Source organism: Cetorhinus maximus, chromosome 2 (assembly GCF_964194155.1).
Source record: "Cetorhinus maximus chromosome 2, sCetMax3.hap1.1, whole genome shotgun sequence".
Taxonomy (NCBI): domain Eukaryota; kingdom Metazoa; phylum Chordata; class Chondrichthyes; order Lamniformes; family Cetorhinidae; genus Cetorhinus; species Cetorhinus maximus.
In genome coordinates, this window is record NC_135880.1 from 80,271,423 (window position 1) to 80,289,984 (window position 18,562).

At 43.7% G+C, this 18,562-nt stretch overlaps 1 protein-coding gene across 1 annotated transcript in view; it reads right to left on the minus strand.

The window, feature by feature from the left end:
* Nucleotides 1–5,528: 5,528 nt before the first annotated feature.
* The window catches only part of LOC144691207 (cysteine dioxygenase type 1-like), a 29,767-nt gene continuing 16,733 nt past the window's right edge, over nucleotides 5,529–18,562 (minus strand). The window contains exons 2-4 of the mRNA XM_078559268.1: nucleotides 9,199–9,276; nucleotides 8,313–8,467; nucleotides 5,529–5,536 (exon numbers count right to left, since the gene is read on the minus strand). Of these exons, the coding sequence (XP_078415394.1) occupies nucleotides 5,529–5,536; nucleotides 8,313–8,467; nucleotides 9,199–9,276 (241 nt within the window). The remainder of the gene's footprint in view (nucleotides 5,537–8,312; nucleotides 8,468–9,198; nucleotides 9,277–18,562) is intronic.

The window sequence follows — 18,562 nt, forward strand, 5'->3', positions numbered from 1 at the left end:
CATAGACAACACTAAATGCATTACCCTCATCAACACTCCTGGTTACTTCCTCAAAAAATTCAATTAAATTTGTCAAACACGACCTTCCCTTAACAAATCCATGCTGACTATCCCTGATCAATCTGTGTCTCCAAGTGCAGATATATTCAGTTCCTCAGAATTCTTTCTAGTAACTTCCCCACCACCGAGGTTAGACTGACTGGCCTGTAATTTCCTGGTCTATCCTTCCTCCATTTTCTAATAATGGAACAATGTTAGCAGTCCTCCAGTCCTCTGGCACCTCACCTGTGGCCAGAGAGGATTTGAAAATTACTGCCAGGGCCCCTGATATCTCTTCCCTTGCCTCTCTCAACAGCTTGGGATACATCTCATTCGGGCCTGTGGATTTATCCACTTTTAAGGCCACTAAACCCGCTAGTACCTCATCTCTCTCTATGTTAATTTCCTCTAATATTTCACAGTCCTCCAACCTGATATCTATACCTGCATTGACCTTTTCCATTGTGAAGACTGATACAAAGTATTCATTGAGGACTGCACCCACATCTTCTGGTTCCATACACACATTACCTCTATGGTCCCTAATTGGCCCTACTCTTTCCCTAGTTATTCTCTTGCTCTTTATATATTTAAAAAACCGCTTTGGGTTTTCCTTTATTCTACCCACCAATGCTTTCTCATGCACTCTCTTAGCTTTCTTAATTTCCTTTTTAAGTTCCCCTCTGCACGTTTTATACTCCCCTAAGGAATCTGCCATATTGAGCCCTTGGTATCTGCCATAAACTTCTCTTTTTTGCTTAATCCTAACCTTTAGGGCCCTTGACATCCAGGGTTCTCCGGACTTGGTTCCCCTCTTTGTCTTTACGGAAATATATTTGCCCTGTACTCTCACTATTTCCTCCTTGAATGCCACCCACTGCTCTGACACAGTTTTTTCTGCAAGTTGCTTCTCCCAGTCCACTTGGGCCAAATCATAACTCATCTTAGTAAAGTTAGTCTTTTCCTAGTTTAGAACTTTTATTCTCGGCCCAACCTTATTCTTTTCCATAACTATCCTAAATCTAACTGAATTATGGTCGTTATCTCCAAAATGTTCCCCTACTGAAACGCCTTCCCCCTGCCCGGGCTCATTTCCGAATATTAGGTCCAGAACTGCCCTCTCCCTTGTTGGGCTTTCAACATACTGGCTAAAAAGGTTCTCCTGGATGCAACGTAAGTGTTTTGCCCCCTTTCTACCTTGAACACTAAAACTATCCCAGTTAATATTTGGATAGTTAAAATCTCCTACTATTACTGCTATATTATTCTTACACTTCTTTGAAATTTTATTACATATTTGATTCTCTATCTCTCCCTGACTGTTTAGGGGCCTATAGTACACACCCAACAGTGCGTTTGCCCATTTTGTGATTTTTACTTCTACCCATATAGCACCATTTGATGATCCTTCCGAGATATCATCCCTCCTCACTGCTATAATTGATTCCTTGATCAATATTGCAACCTCCCCTCCTCTTTTATCCCCCTCTCTCGTTTGAATACCCTATAACCAGGAAACAGGGTCTGTATTCTCCAGGGCTTTATAGGATGAGAGTTTCTAAGAGAGATGATCTCATTGAAACCTGCAAAATACTTAAAGAGATAGACAGGTTAGATGCAGGTAAGATACTTTCCTTGGTTGGGGAGCCTAGAATCAGGGGACATAATTTCAAAACAAGGAGGAAGCCACTTAGGACTGAGATGAGGAGAATTTTTTTACTCGGTAGGTTGTGAATCTTTGGAATTCTCTACCCTAGAGGGCTAAAGTGCAGAATCGGGCGGGAGTTGCCGCCATTATGGACAGCGGGCTGAACGCTGCCGAAACCGCCCACCATCGCAATTAGTTTCATTATGCGAAAATTCCACCCAATGATTCTCATTGTCAATGTGTAAATGGTCCAGCAATTTGTGACATATTCTGTGTTGTGAATCGTCACAAATTGCTAGACAATTTGAGCTGCTTTGTCGTTTAGCCTCAGAGAGCAGCTTGTGGTCAATATCCCCGAGTATCAAGAAATTAGGAATGTGGGAGCAAGAGTAGGCCATTCAGCCCATCGAGCCTGCTCCACCATTCAATAAGATCACGGCTGATCATCCACCTCAATGCCTTTTTCCCACACTATCCCCATAGCCCTCTATGTCATTGGTATTTAGAAATCTGTCAATCTCTGCTTTAAACATACTGGATGACTGAGCTCCCACGGCCCTCTGGGATAGAGTATTCCAAAGATTCACAACCCTCTGGGTAAAAAAAAATTCTCCTCATTTCAGTCCTAAGTGGCTTCCCCCTTATTTTGAAATTGTGTCCCCTGGTTCTAGACACCCCCCCCCACCCAGCTCCAACCAGGGAATGCATCTTACCTGCATCTAACCTGTCTATCCCTTTAAGTGTTTTGTAGGTTTCAATGAGATCACCTTTCATTCTTTGAAACTCTCATTCTTCAAAATCCTAGAGAATACAGGCACAAAGAAGGCCTCGGAGAAGGAGATGAAACAACAGAAGGGGGGCCACATTAGCATTTTGCAGCCAGGGATCAGCTCACTTTAGCAATTCTCTAAACTTTTCACATCTGAGAACTTAGAGTCTCACTGCATCACAATTCCTGTTACCTTCTTCTCCAGTGTCATCATGTTGAATTGAAGAACATTTTCACCATTCACACAACTTCTATTTTAGAATCCTTGAAATGCTTGTGGCCAGTCTATTTTAGCTACTCAAGCCTATGAGGATCCAGACACAGACTGCTCCAGGGTTAATCTGGCCCAGCTGACTTGCTGGCACAAGCAGGTATCAGAGAGGGTGCTGACATACTGGGAAAGGCCAACACATACTGCTCCCATCATGCTACTGCTGCTCCCTTTGGTTGGGCCTCACCATTTCGTTGATCTGTGGAACAGTAGATTGCAGGGAGTGATGGACCACTTCAAAGCCCCTTTCCAATCAATCTACCGTTCTTTCTTTATGGAGTCTGCATGGCAGTCATTTAATATTCCACCAAAGCTGCAACATTCTCACATGGACTTTTGCTCTGCTGGCTAAACTGCCTCATCCCTGGATGTGACCACAGAGTAGGAGTACAGAGTGAGATGACAAGGTCAGAGTGTGATGAGGAATGAGTGCTAAGTTGGGAATTTGGTACAGGTGGGATACCTCTGGTACATTTTTATCATTTTATAATTTAGATTAACTGTCAGACTTTACTTAGAACTTTAAAACTGCAAGTCAGTTAACAAGCCTAATTTAACAGAAACTAACCAGTAGTGGCAGTTATCTGTCAATCAACTGGAATTGGATGCCTGAGTAACTGTTACTTACTGTAGCAGGAACAGACTTAGCAATTGCAACTTAGGTGTGAGTCATCAGCCCCATATAATAGCAGACAGGTTTTGCTACAGCACAGAGTGGGAGCACGGATTAAGAAAATGAGGAACTAATGCTAAATTGGGAATTTGTTGCGGGTAGAATATAGCTGGTAAGTTTTTCTTAAGCTATAGTTTAGATTAACAGTCAGTCTCTGAGTTAGAACTTTAAAACTGCAAGCTAGCTAAGAAGCCTAGTTTTACTGAAACTACCTGGCAGCGGTAATTATTTGTCAATCAACTGCAAGTAGTTGACTGAATAAGTGTTAATTACTGTCGCACAAAGCTGAATTAACAGTTGCAACTTGGGTTTGAATCACCAGTGCAATAAGGAACAAGTGCATTGTCGAGAATTTGGTACAGGTGGGAACTCAGTGCAGGGGGGAAAGAGGTACTGTTTTTAATATCCTTTTACACTGGTGAGTGTTCTTCTTTTAACTCTAAACTAGAAGACTTGCCATGACCTTGGTCGTATAAATTAATAGCTAATTAACTAGTTAAATAAAGTTAGAAAGACATGGCAGGGATGGTGGTATGCCATGACTGCAACATGTGGGAATTTGGAATGCATTGCAGTTCCGGACAACGATATCTGCAGTAAATGTCTGAATCTTGTGGAACTTTGAATCAGAGTTACTGAGCTGTTGTCTGAGTTGCAGATGTTGCGGGGCATTAGAGACGGGGAGAGTTACCTGAACACTTTGTCCTGGGAGGCACTCACACTGATGCAACTTTAGAATTGATCAATGGTCAGGGATAGGATGTTGTGACTGTCAGTCAGGCAGGTATTGGGAACCAGCATGTAGTGATGGAGGACTCTCATCCCTTGACTTTGACTAATAGGTATGAGATGCTTGTTAACTCTATGGATGAGGAGAAGAACTGCAGGGTGGATGAGCAAACCTGCCATAGCACCATGCTGCAGGATGCCATTCAAGTGGGGGGAGTGAAAAAGAATGTGGTAGTGATAGGGGACAGTATAGTCAAGGGGATAGACACTGTTCTCTGCAGCCACAACCAGGTGCTCTGAATGTTGTGTTGCCTGCCCAGTGCCAGGGTTAAGGATATTTCCTGTAGCTGGAGAGAAACTTGTAGTGGGAGGGGGAGGATCCATTTGCTGTGGCTCATGTTGGAATCAATGACATAGGTAGAACTACGAATGATGTTCTGCTGAGAGAGTTTGAAGACATGAGATCCAAATTAAAGTGCAGCACATCAAAAGTCAGATCAAATGCAGATCATCTGGAATGATACTTCAGCCACATACTAATTGACATAGGTTCAAGCAGATTAGAGAATGAAACACATGGCTCAAAGAGTGGTGTTGGAAGAAGGGATTTGAATTTATGGGGCACTAGTGCCAGTACTCAGGAAGCAGAGAGCTGTTCCATTGGTATAGGCTTCACTTCAACTGGGTTAGGACCAGTGTCCTGGAAAATCCTGGGGCTACAAGAGCAGGTCAGAGGCTGGGAATCCTGCAGAGAGTAACTTACCTCCTGACTCCCCAAAGCCTATCCACCATCTACAAGGCATAAGTCAGGAGTGTGACGGGATATTCTCCACTTGCCTGGATGAGTGCAGCTCCAACAAAATTCAAGAAGCTCAGTGTCATCCAGAACAAAGCCACCTGCTTGATTGACACCGCATCCACCACCTTCAACATCCACTCTCTCCACCACTGACGCACAGTGGCAGCAGTGTGTACCATATTCAAGATGCACTGCAACAACTCACTAAAGCTCCTTCAACAGCATCTTCCAAACCTGTGACCTCTACCACCTAGAAGGACAAGGGCAGCAGATGCATGGGGACACAACAAACTGGAAGTTCCCCTCCAAGCCACATACCGCTCCGACTTGGAAATATATCACCATTCCTTCATTGTCGCTGGGTCAAAATCCTGAAACTCCCTCACTAACAGCGCTGTCGGTGTACTGACACCACATGGACTGCAGCAGTTCAAGAAGGCAGCTCACCACCACCTTCTCAAGGGCAATTAGGAATGGGCTATAAAAATGTTGGCCTAGCCAGCGGTGTCTGTGAAAGAATAAGCAAAAAATCATATAAATAAGGCTATGGATAAGGCTTTAAACTAAGAGCGTGGGGACAGGGTGAGGGAAAAGGGAGAATTAGAAATCTAAAGAGAAAATTTGAGACAACAGAATAGTGTAGCAATGGGTAAAGAAAAGAAGAACAGAAAGGGACAGAGAGTTTAATGATAATTGTGCTTCAGTGAGTAAGGTCCATGCAGGCAATAGCATTAAAAAATGAAATTAAAGGCTCTTTATCTCAATGTCTAAAGCATCTGCAATCTGATAGATGAACTTGTGACACATTTCCATTTTTTTCACACTCAATGGGCCAATGAGCAATATTCAGAAAGATGAGGTTTGACACAACATTGAACATGAATTTTTTTTTAAAGTTAAGGTATAAAGAAAAGAAGCAATTTGTCGAGCGACAAAAAATGTCAAAGGAATAAATTAATGCCTTTTAAAAATGAGTAGTTAATAAATTTATGACCATGAGAGTGAGTGTGAAATTGTGTGAATGTGTGTATGAGTGTGTGTGTCAGGCTTGGAGATTTTACGATGTTGCAGTCTCCAGTTTTAAGGCACAGACCTTGCTGCTGTTTGTTGTGTTGCTTGCAGGCAGACTGGTTTCTCCTTGGTTCTTGGGGCAATAGATTTATCTGTTGTCAGTTTCAGTCATGTGACCACATTAACAATACTACTTCTGCCCATGTAGAATGATTTGAAGTTAGAGGCCATTGATACACAAGGAGACGGATGGTGACCATTCACACCTGCTTATGATTAACCAATTTCTCTGCAACTGAAATTTGGGGCTGCTTGGAGACAGCGTTACTGGAGCTGCACTCATCCAGGTAAGTGGAGGGGCTTTGGGAAGACAGGTGAGGACAGACTTGAGTCAGGTGGTGAGTTGCTCTCCAGAGAATTCCCAGCCTTGGACCTGCTGTTGTTGCTGCAGTATTTATATGGCTGGTCCAGTTCTGTTTCTGGTCAGTGGTAATTCCCAGAGTGTTGATGGTGGAGGATTTAGTGATGGTAATGCAATTGAATGTCAATGGGAGATGGTCAGATTCTCTTTTGGATATTTTCATTGCACCACACAAGTGCCAGGCAATGTTACTTGCCACTTGTCAGCATAAGCCTGGATATTGTCCAGGCTCCCTGCATGGTCACTAAAGTGGTCCGTCTCCATGAGGAGTTGCAAATGGTGAACATAAATCTGCAAATATTCCCACTTCTGACCTTATGAAGGAGGGAAGGTCATTGATGTAGCAGCTTAAAATGGTTTCCAAAGGCTTGTTTTGGCAGCTGGGGCCATTATGAATACATGGCTGAGTGTTAAAAGGTAAAAGAAAAACACTTCTCAGCAAAGGGCTGTGTTCACATTTTAAGAGATTATTGAAGGATTGATGTTGTTACTGAATAGAAGTTGGTTTTTACAAATGACCACTTGAGGGGATTTATTTTTCCCCTCATCTCATGAATGGTTGTGTTTTTCCATTGACAGTTCTCACATTGAAATGTGTATTTCATGTGAAAAATACACTTAAAGGATTCCTATTGTAATTACAAGGCTCTTGAGGACTGTACAAAGTGGATACTTGGTGACAGACAAGCAGGAGGAGTGGGCAGATGAAGTTCAATGCAGCAAAGTAGGTGGTGATTCATTTTGGTAGGAAGAACATGGAGAAAATAAAGAATAAGAGGTACAACTCTAAAGGGTGTGCAGGAGCAGAGGGACCTGGGCATATATGTGCATAAGTCATTAATGGTAGGACAGTGGAGTGTGCAGATAAAGTATACAGTATCCTAGGATTTATTAATAGGAGCATAGGGTACATTAGAGCAAGGAGGTTATGCTTAACCAGTATAGGGCACTAGTTAGACCTTGGCTGATGTATTGGGTACAGTTCTGGGCACCACATTTTAGAAATGATGTGAATGCATTGAGTGCAGATGAGGTTTACAAAAATGGTTCCAGGGATGAGAAACTTCAGTTATGAAGATAGATTGGAAAAGTTAGGGCTGTTCTCCAAGGACAACAGTCAAGGGGAGATTTAACAGGTGTTCAAAATCATGAGTGGGCTGGGTAGAATATATAAAGAAGAAGTGTTCCTACCTTAAGGATAGAGAATGAGAGGGCACAGATTGTGATTTTCAAAAGCAGCAAATGCAATGAGAGAAAAACCTTTCACGCAGCAAGTAGTTTGGGTCTGGAATGCACGGCCTGGGAGCAGGCTCAATCAAGAGTGTATTAGATGATTATTTAAATAGAAACAATGTGCAGGGTCAGAGAAAAGGCAAGCGAGTCACAATACTCCTTTGGAGAGCTGGTGCAGACATGGTAGGCTGAATGGCTTGGCTTCCTTCTGCACCGTAATAATGGCAGGATACACTGGAATATGGGGAGGGTGGCAAGGATTAGAGGCAAAACAACATGCTGGGGAGTTGGGTAGTTATCCCAGCAAGCCATGGTGGGCATTCCAACAGCCTGCACTGGCACCCAAAATCCTGATGCTGCCTCAAACAAACTCTACTTGCCCACATCTCCAGGAGATGAAAGTATGGTGGGTACATGTGGAGACAATAGTCTTTGTTTCTGAAGTTGGGAATGCCTGACATGCATTTCCCAATCCCAACATGGGAATCAGCCTCTTAACTATCGTAAAGCATATCAAAATGTTACAGCTTGTTGTTGAATAGCATGTTTCTATCCAGCAATCGCAGAACCGTCCTTGGCATGCAAGAGGACACAAAACAGATCACAAATAAAGATAAAATAAGACTGTCACAAGAAACAAACAAGTTGACAACATCAAAAGCAAAACTGCAATCTCAGCCATATATATTCTTGGAGATCTTTGAATATGGAAGCCTTACCACTGATATAGGTACATTGATTTTCTTGTAGGATTGCCTGAGATTTCGTGGTCAGCTCTTTTTTCTCACCATCAGGCCAATTAAAGAGTGTTTCCTTCAACTGTCCCTGAAGCATTTTTAAGAAGCAGTGGGGATCAGCATGATCGTGGATACTGCTATAATATGGAGAAAAAAAAAGTCAAGAACTCAAAGTGGTTCCATTTTAGTCTGATTAAAACACTTGGCATGATGAACACACTGGGCTTAAAAGTCACCTGCTTTTTCCTCAAAACTGGCCGAATTTTCATTCAGATCTTTGATCAGCTTTCAAATGACCACAATTCAGCTATTACTGAACAGATGAACAGACATATAAATGCAGTGTACTGGAACATGCTCAGCTTCACAACCACACCCACAAACATGGTACATGAGACCCAGTGCTTTCCATTGAAGAGCAAGGGAAAGGAAAGAGAAGAAAACCCACACAAGGCTACTCACTTTGTTGTAGCTTTTCCAGAGGGGAAAAAAAGCCAGTGATGAGAGTGCACATTGCCAGCCCACTAATCCTCAGCCACAAAAAAAAAGTGTTGCAAAAAAAATGAAGTAGACTTCAGCATTCCAAAAGTAGCCAAGCAGTATAAGCCTGCTTTACAAATGGGTCTTCTATTTTTAATCAGTTTGAGATTCAGCATTATTGTTCATTATAAATTAGATAGAAGTCAACAATATTATTGAATCACTTCATCTTAAGACCTGCTGTTAAATGATAACTTTCCTGGAAAGTTGCTTTCCATTCCCCTTTGTTTGAAGAAAGAAAAGCAAACCTATGATATAGAAAACAATTCATCTTTTTATGGCTCAAGTCAAAGCACAAAAAGGCTTTTGAATTATTTAAATAGCTCACCTGCCATGGCCTTCACCCCAGCACAGTATCATCAAATTAAACTTTCCATTTCCTTCATCAACAAGGTTCCTTGTATACCTGTAAGAAAACAAGCCATTTGCAGTTAATTATATAGTGCCTAAACTAAAAGATCCAAGCTAGAAAAGGGTGTTTATAAACCAGAAGCACAAGATCTGAATGTCTCAATTTGCTAGGTTATGGTAGCATTCAAATGCTACATCTGGAAAAAGAAAATAGGTACTCAAGTCTCAGCCAATATAGATGAAAATAATTTGGATTTACTTAGATCATGGTTATGATCCTTGGCCAGACCCAATGTTGGCAAGATCCTGTTATTGACCAACAACATTTTTCCTTAATGTAGACAAGGTGAGATTCAACACATTTTCTAAAAGAAAAAAGCCACAAGATTCCACAGGTTTTGAACAAAGACAAAAAGGAAAACAAGCCTTGTATAGTAAAGTTTAACATTCATGGCAAGTAGGAGGTACATGTGAATCAACATGAAAACTGGTCAAACACCACATTGGTCACATCTGCCATTTATTGCCCAAAACAAATTTGATGGATTTCTCACACACCCAGATGTTAGTCACACTGCAAGCCAACCAATCTCTAAAACCTCCAAAGTCACTCCAACTCCAATGTCTTCAACAATGGCTCACCCCCCAGGGTTTCAATCTCACTTTCTAAAATTCCAATCCTCTGGATTCCTGAGTATACATGCAGGCACCAAGTTACAAACGCAGCTTCAGATCTTTGGTTGTGAAGAGAACAACTTCTCCAAAGCAATATCTTTGCTTCAGTCCTCTTCAATTACCATGGCTTCACCCAAGCCCTCTTAAAGCCTGCGCCCCACAGCCTTATAACTTGGGAGCTGGTTTCTTTTTTGTTTTAAAAAAAGTACTTAACTGGGACCTGTTTGTCTTTTGTCTCTTGCCTGGGACCTCTCCCTGCCCCCTTTATATGGAACATTTGGCAGCCAAGGTGTGCCACATCTGGTCACCCGACCTAGGCTTCACATCCTTCTGTCTACGCACATACTCTGTAGTCTGAGTGGAATCTCCTCCTGTTGACTAAGGCACCCGGCTGACCTGCTGGCACCTTGATGGCCACATGTGTGCAGTTGATTGCGCCCTGGATGCGGGGGAACCCAGCAGTTGGCACAAAGCCTCTGCCTCGCTCAGCCTGTCTGGCCTCGTCCGTACGGAAATGATTAAATGTCATTACCTCCCTGAATAGAGCTTCTGTCACCAGTTTGACACAACTGTGGACAGGAGATTGGGACGCTCCATACAGATTCCTCACTGACCCCTGGGAAGAGCCGGAGGCATAGAAGTTGAGGGCCACTGTGACCTTCAGAGCCGCTGGCATGGGGTTTCCATCCACTCAGTTGGAGCTGATCTCAGGCACTGTTATCTGAGAAATGGAGGTCATGGTCTCCCTTGAGAGTCAGAGCCTCCTTCGGCATTGCACCTCAGACATATTGAGGTAGCTGCATTGCTGCCTGTTATCCCTGGAAGCAGGATAGTGGTGTCTTCTACAGCCCCTTCCACCTTGGACTTTTTGCTGGCCCTGTACACTTTGTGCCTGTGCCTCTCCTCCCACAGGTCGCTCCCGTGGAAGCTGCATTGGGACACCTGGCCTCCTCTCCCTTCTTCCCCTCTCTTCCTCCTCAGAGGAGGTGCCTCCAGCAGAGACTACAATCCCCATTACCAGGGTAACGGAAGGCTGTCTGATACCTGGAAGGGTCCACGCAGCCTGAATCCTCTGGGGGCGTTTGGAGACACCAATGAGTCCTGAAGTGAAGCCAGGAAATGCTAACAATGAAGCCCTGAACAAAGATGAAGCTGCCAAGAACCAATAAGTCACCTTATTGGACGACTTATTGGTAATTGGCAGCTTCAGCTCTGTTCAGGGCTTCATTGTTAGCCAGGTGTCTCAATGCAGCATCCAGGGGAGTGACCTGTGGGAGGAGAGGCAAAGACACAAGGGACGCAGGGCCAGCAGAAAGCAGTAAACTATCTCCAAAACTCCCTACTACTGACACTGGCAATGTGTCATCGTGCGCTATTTTACACCCAGTCGAGTCGGGTGCTTGGCCACCCGCAGGACGTAAGATTCTGCCCCAAGAGTTCACAAACCTTTGAGTGAAGAATTGTTTCCTCCTCTCAGTCCTAAATGACAAACCTCTTATTTTGAGACTGTGCATCCTATTTCTAGACTCCCCAGCCATGGGAAATTTCTTCCCAGCATCTATCCTGTCAAGCACAATAAGAATCTAATGGCCCAGATCGTCCGGTAGTGGCAATACTGTTAGCATTCGCTGTCATTATGTCACTGAAACTGACAGCAACGTCTGGAGTCCACACACATAGGCCAGAAACTTACCTATGTCGGGCAGACTGGGTGGGGGCGGGCGTGAAGCTGATTGAAATTTTCTAATAGAAAAATAGAAAAATTATTTTATTAAGTTATAAGCTGGGATATATTTGCCAATTTAGCAAAATTTATTTATTGATTTTATTAAACCTTGAGGAAGCCTCATCCCGCCTGTGGCGACCTTAAGGTTGGACGGGCAGGGCTGTGAATTCGCTAAATTACTTTCTTAATGGCCTTAATAGGCCTTTGACAGTTCGGTGCGTGCTGCCAAACGCAAGATCTAAATGACACGCGATGATGTCGGGACGCACGCCCGACGTCATCGTGCGTCATATCGCCTGTCGGCATGCCGGGCCTGACCCCGCACACACACAGCAATATTATGGCCATGGAAAATAACACAGAAATCTAAAAGTTGCTGTCAGTTCTAGCTTTAGAGGCACACCACCACCCCCGCGTCCCCCCCCCCCCACCCCCCCACCCCCCCAACCCCCAACCCTGCTCCCCAGACTAAGTGCAATTTATAAGTGCAGTCCTAGAATTCTGAAAGATGCCAATGCATCCGCTATCTCCGTAGCCACCTCATTTAAAGGGTGTGGGCCATCACATCCAGGAAAGCTGACAAATCAGAATTCTAGGACTGCACTTACAAATTGCCAGGTAAAAAATGTAACCTCAATATTCAGGAAAGGAGTGAGGGGAAAAAATAGGAAACTAAAGGCCATTTAACCTGACAGCAGTAGCAGAGAAAATACTAGAATCCGTTATCAGGGGCATGGCACTTAGAAAATGATAATACAATTGGGCAGATTCAACACAGATTTATGAAAAGGAAATAGTGTTTGACAATCTATTAGAACTTTTTGAGACTGTACCCATAGGTTGGACAAGAACGGATGTAATGGATTTAGAATTTCAAAAGCATTCGATAAGGTGCTACACAAAGTGATATTACACAAAATAAGGGGTCCTGGGATTTGGGACAAGATATTGATACAGATGAGGATTAGGTGACAGACAGAAAAAAGAGTAGGAATATATGATCCATTTTTGGGTTGATGTGCTATGCGTTACAAATGGGTTACCGCAAGGATCAGTGCGTGCGGCTCAAGTATTTAGAATATATATCAATGATTTAGATGAAGGGACTGAGAGTAATATATCCAAGTTTGCTGATGTTATAAAGTTAGGTGAAAATGTAAGCTGTGAGGAGGATATAAAGAGGCTCCAAAATGATTTAGACAGATTAAGTGAGTGAGCAAAAATGTGGCAGATGGAATATAATGTGGACAAATGTGCATTTATCCACTTTGATTGGAAAAATAGAAAAACAGAATAATTTTTAAATGATGAAAGATTGCGGAATGTTGGTATTCAGAGGAAACTGGGTGTCCTTGTACACAATTCATGGAAAGGTAACATGTAGATACAGTGAGCAATTAGGAAAGCAAATGGCATGTAGCCTTTGTTACAAAGGGATTGATGTAAAAGGAAAAGAAGTCTTGCTGCAGTTGTATAGGGTCTTGGTGAGAACACACCTGGAGTACATTTTTGGTCTCCTTAACTAAGGAAGGATATGCTTGCCATACAAGGAGTACAACCAAGATTCACTAGCCTGGTCTCTAGGATGAGGGGATTGTCCCACAAGGAGAAATTAAGTAGACTAGGCCTATATTCAATAGAATTTAGAAGAAGGAGAAGTGATCTCATTGAAATTTATAGATCCAGATTTGCAATCAGTGAAGCAAGGGTACTTGCTGCTGACGTGATGAAGGTATAATAATTCTCATAATATTTTTCTGGGTTAGTGTAAAGTAGGCTTATGGTGGTGGGGGTGGGGTGGGGGCTGTGTTGTTCAGTCTGTGTGTGAGATTTAATTATGTCTTGTGGCCAAGAAGACTACAGGTTGAAGTTATCAAAAGAAGTAAGGCGTAGAAGTGTCTTTAATATGTTAATGAGTAAACATGGTTGGGATCTTAACATGTAATGTGTAAAGAGCCTTGCCCGCCATTAATTAAGAGGCCACTTAAGGCCATTGTAAAGCTAATTGATGGTGGTCTTTCGTTGCCCATGCGATTTTGCACTCGTCGCATGGGCAAAACAGGCAGGTGGCCAGCCGACAATTTCAAAAGCCTCATCCATGGGTGGGCTAAAAGGAGTGAGCAGCATTGCCAGTGTCAGTAGTAGGGAGTTTTGGAGATAGTTTACTGCTTTCTGCTGGCCCTGCGTCCCTTGTGTCTTTGCCTCTCCTCCCACAGGTCACTCCCCTGGATGCTGCATTGAGACACCTGGCTAACAATGAAGCCCTGAACAAAGCTGAAGCTGCCAAGTACCAATAAGTCGTCCAATAAGGTGACTTATTGGTTCTTGGCAGCTTCATCTTTGTTCAGGGCTTCATTGTTAGCATTTCCTGGCTTCATTTCAGGACTCATTGGTGTCTCCAAAGCCCCCAGAGGATTCAGGCTGCGTGGACCCTTCCAGGTTTCAGACAGCCTTCCGTTACCCTGGTAATGGGGATTGTAGTCTCTGCTGGAGGCACCTCCTCTGAGGAGGAAGAGAGGGGAAGAAGGGAGAGGAGGCCAGGTGTCCCAATGCAGCTTCCACGGGAGCGACCTGTGGGAGGAGAGGCACAGGCACAAAGTGTACAGGGCCAGCAAAAAGTCCAAGGTGGAAGGGGCTGTAGAAGACACCACTATCCTGCTTCCAGGGATAACAGGCAGCAATGCAGCTACCTCAATATGTCTGAGGTGCAATACCGAAGGAGGCTCTGACTCTCAAGGGAGACCATGACCTCCATTTCTCAGATAACAGTGCCTGAGATCAGCTCCAACTGAGTGGATGGAAACCCCATGCCAGCGGCTCTGAAGGTCACAGTGGCCCTCAACTTCTATGCCTCCGGCTCTTCCCAGGGGTCAGTGAGGAATCTGTGTGGACCGTCCCAGTCTCCTGTCCACAGTTGTGTCAAACTGGTGACAGAAGCTCTATTCAGGGAGGTAATGACATTTAATCATTTCCATATGGACGAGGCCAGCCAGGCTCAGCGAGCCAGAGGCTTTGCGCCAACTGCTGGGACCCCCCGCATCCAGGGCGCAATCAACTGCACACATGTGGCCATCAAGGTGCCAGCAGGTCAGCCGGGTGCCTTCGTCAACAGGAGATTCCACTCAGACTACAGAGTATGTGCGTAGACAGAAGGATGTGAAGCCTAGGTCGGGTGACCAGATGTGGCACACCTTGGCTGTCAAATGTTCCATATAAAGGGGGCAGGGAGAAGTCCCAGGCAAGGGACAAAGGACAAACAGGTCCCAGTTAAGTACTTTTTTTAAAACAAAAAAGAAACCAGCTCCCAAGTTATAAGGCTGTGGGGCGCAGGCTTTAAGAGGGCTTGGGTGAAGCCATGGTAATTGAAGAGGACTGAAGCAAAGATATTGCTTTGGAGAAGTTGTTCTCTTCACAACCAAAGATCTGAAGCTGCGTTTGTAACTTGGTGCCTGCATGTATACTCAGGAATCCAGAGGATTGGAATTTTAGAAAGTGAGATTGAAACCCTGGGGGGTGAGCCATTGTTGAAGACATTGGAGTTGGAGTGACTTTGGAGGTTTTAGAGATTGGTTGGCTTGCAGTGTGACTAACATCTGGGTGTGTGAGAAATCCATCAAATTTGTTTTGGGCAATAAATGGCAGATGTGACCAATGTGGTGTTTGACCAGTTTTCATGTTGATTCACATGTACCTCCTACTTGCCATGAATGTTAAACTTTACTATACAAGGCTTGTTTTCCTTTTTGTCTTTGTTCAAAACCTGTGGAATCTTGTGGCTTTTTTCTTTTAGAAAATGTGTTGAATCTCACCTTGTCTACATTAAGGAAAAATGTTGTTGGTCAATAACAGGATCTTGCCAACATTGGGTCTGGCCAAGGATCATAACCATGATCTAAGTAAATCCAAATTATTTTCATCTATATTGGCTGAGACTTGAGTACCTATTTTCTTTTTCCAGATGTAGCATTTGAATGCTACCATAACCTAGCAAATTGAGACATTCAGATCTTGTGCTTCTGGTTTATAAACACCCTTTTCTAGCTTGGATCTTTTAGTTTAGGCACTATATAATTAACTGCAAATGGCTTGTTTTCTTACAGGTATACAAGGAACCTTGTTGATGAAGGAAATGGAAAGTTTAATTTGATGATACTGTGCTGGGGTGAAGGCCATGGCAGGTGAGCTATTTAAATAATTCAAAAGCCTTTTTGTGCTTTGACTTGAGCCATAAAAAGATGAATTGTTTTCTATATCATAGGTTTGCTTTTCTTTCTTCAAACAAAGGGGAATGGAAAGCAACTTTCCAGGAAAGTTATCATTTAACAGCAGGTCTTAAGATGAAGTGATTCAATAATATTGTTGACTTCTATCTAATTTATAATGAACAATAATGCTGAATCTCAAACTGATTAAAAATAGAAGACCCATTTGTAAAGCAGGCTTATACTGCTTGGCTACTTTTGGAATGCTGAAGTCTACTTCATTTTTTTTGCAACACTTTTTTTTTGTGGCTGAGGATTAGTGGGCTGGCAATGTGCACTCTCATCACTGGCTTTTTTTCCCCTCTGGAAAAGCTACAACAAAGTGAGTAGCCTTGTGTGGGTTTTCTTCTCTTTCCTTTCCCTTGCTCTTCAATGGAAAGCACTGGGTCTCATGTACCATGTTTGTGGGTGTGGTTGTGAAGCTGAGCATGTTCCAGTACACTGCATTTATATGTCTGTTCATCTGTTCAGTAATAGCTGAATTGTGGTCATTTGAAAGCTGATCAAAGATCTGAATGAAAATTCGGCCAGTTTTGAGGAAAAAGCAGGTGACTTTTAAGCCCAGTGTGTTCATCATGCCAAGTGTTTTAATCAGACTAAAATGGAACCACTTTGAGTTCTTGACTTTTTTTTTCTCCATATTATAGCAGTATCCACGATCATGCTGATCCCCACTGCTTCTTAAAAATGCTTCAGGGACAGTTGAAGGAAACACTCTTTAACTGGCCTGATGGTGTCAGTGATCATGGTTGCATGCTGTGCTCACCACAATCTGGCACTGGCAAGGGGGTACCCACTGGAGGAAGATAATCTTGACACAGTTGCACAGTCTACAAATGATGAGTCCAGTAGTGAATCAGAAGAGGGACATGTTGAGGCGAACGGCGAGGGCATGAAGGCAGACCCCAGTAACCTCAAGGAAGGCAGGGACAACCGGGACGCCTTGACCCAACACTCCTTCAGCTTGGCTACCAAAGATCAGCTTCAACCACATGCCAGGCCTTCCGCCTCCATCCCGAATGTCTGAAATAGTCAGAGTCATAAAGTCATAGGGGTCTACAGCACAGAAAAAGGCCCTTCGGCCCATCGAGTCTGCGCCGGTTAAACAAGTACCTAACTATTCTAATCCCATTTTGCAGCACTAGGCCCATAGCCTTGTATGCCATGGCATCGCAAGTGCACATCCAAATGCTTCTTAAATGTTATGAGGGTTTCTGCCTCTACCACCCCTTCATGCAGTGAGTTCCAGATTCCCACCACCCTCTGGGTGAAAAAATTCTTCCTCACATCCCCTCTAAATCTCCTGCCCCTTAACTTAAATCTATGCCCCCTGGTTATTGATCCCTCCACTGAATGGAAAAGTTCCTTCCTGTCTACCCTATCTATACCCTTCATAATTTTGTACACCTCAATCATGTCCCCCTTCAATCTCCTCTGTTCCAGGGAAAATAGCCCCAGTCTATCCAATCTCTCCTCATAACTAAAACTCTCCAGCCCAGGCAACATCCTAGTAAATCTCCTCTGCACTCTCTCTAGTACAATTACATCCTTCCTATAATGCGGATTCTAGAACTGCACGCAATACTCTAGCTGTGGCTTAACCAGCGTTTTATACAAGCATCCCATATGCCTTCTTAACCACCTTATCTACCCGTCCCGCTATCTTAAGGGACCGGTGGACATGCACACCAAGGTCCCTCTGATCCTCGGTACTTCCCAGGGTCCTCCCATTTATCGTGTATTCTCATGGCTTGTTTGTCCTGCCCAAGTGCATCACCTCACACTTATCCAGATTAAATTCCATTTGCCACTGATCAGCCCATCTCTCCAGCCCATCTATATCCTCCTGTAATCTAAGGCTATCCTCCTCACTATTTACCACCCCACCAATTTTTGCATCATCCACGAACTTACTGATCAACCCTCCTACATTCAAGTCTAAATCATTTATATATACCACAAACAGCAAGGGACCCAACACCGATCCCTGTGGAACCCCACTGGACACAGGCATCTCAAAAACACCCCTCGACCATCACCCTCTGCTTCCTGCCACTCAGCCAATTCGTGATCCCATTTTCCAAATTGCTTGGGTCCCATGGGCCCTTACCTTCGTTATCAGTCTCCGATGTGGGACCTTATCAAAAGCTTTGCTGAAGTGCAAGTACACTATATCAATTGCATTGCCCTCATCTACACACATGGCCACCTCTTCGAAAAATTCAATCAATTTGATCAGACATGACCTCCCCTTAACAAAACCATGCTGACTGTCCTTGATTAATCCCCGCCTCATCAAGTGTGGATTAATTCTGTTCCTCAGAATTGCTTCCAATAGTTTCCCTACCACTGAGGTTAGACTGACTGGCCTGCAGTTCCCTGGTTTATCTCTTCCTCCCTTCTTAAATAACAGTACCACATTGGCTGTCCTCCAGTCCTCTGGCACCTCTTCTGTGGCCAGAGAGGTATTGAAAATTATTGCCAGCGCCCCTGCTATCTCCTCCCTTGCCTCACTCAACAGCCTGGGATACATTCCATCTGGGCCTGGAGATTCATCTCCTTTTAAGCCTGCCAGACCACTTAGAACCTCCTCCCTTTCTTTGCTAATTTCTTTAATTATATCACAGTCCTTCTGCCTGATTTCCATATCCACGTCATCCCTCTCACTTGTGAACGCC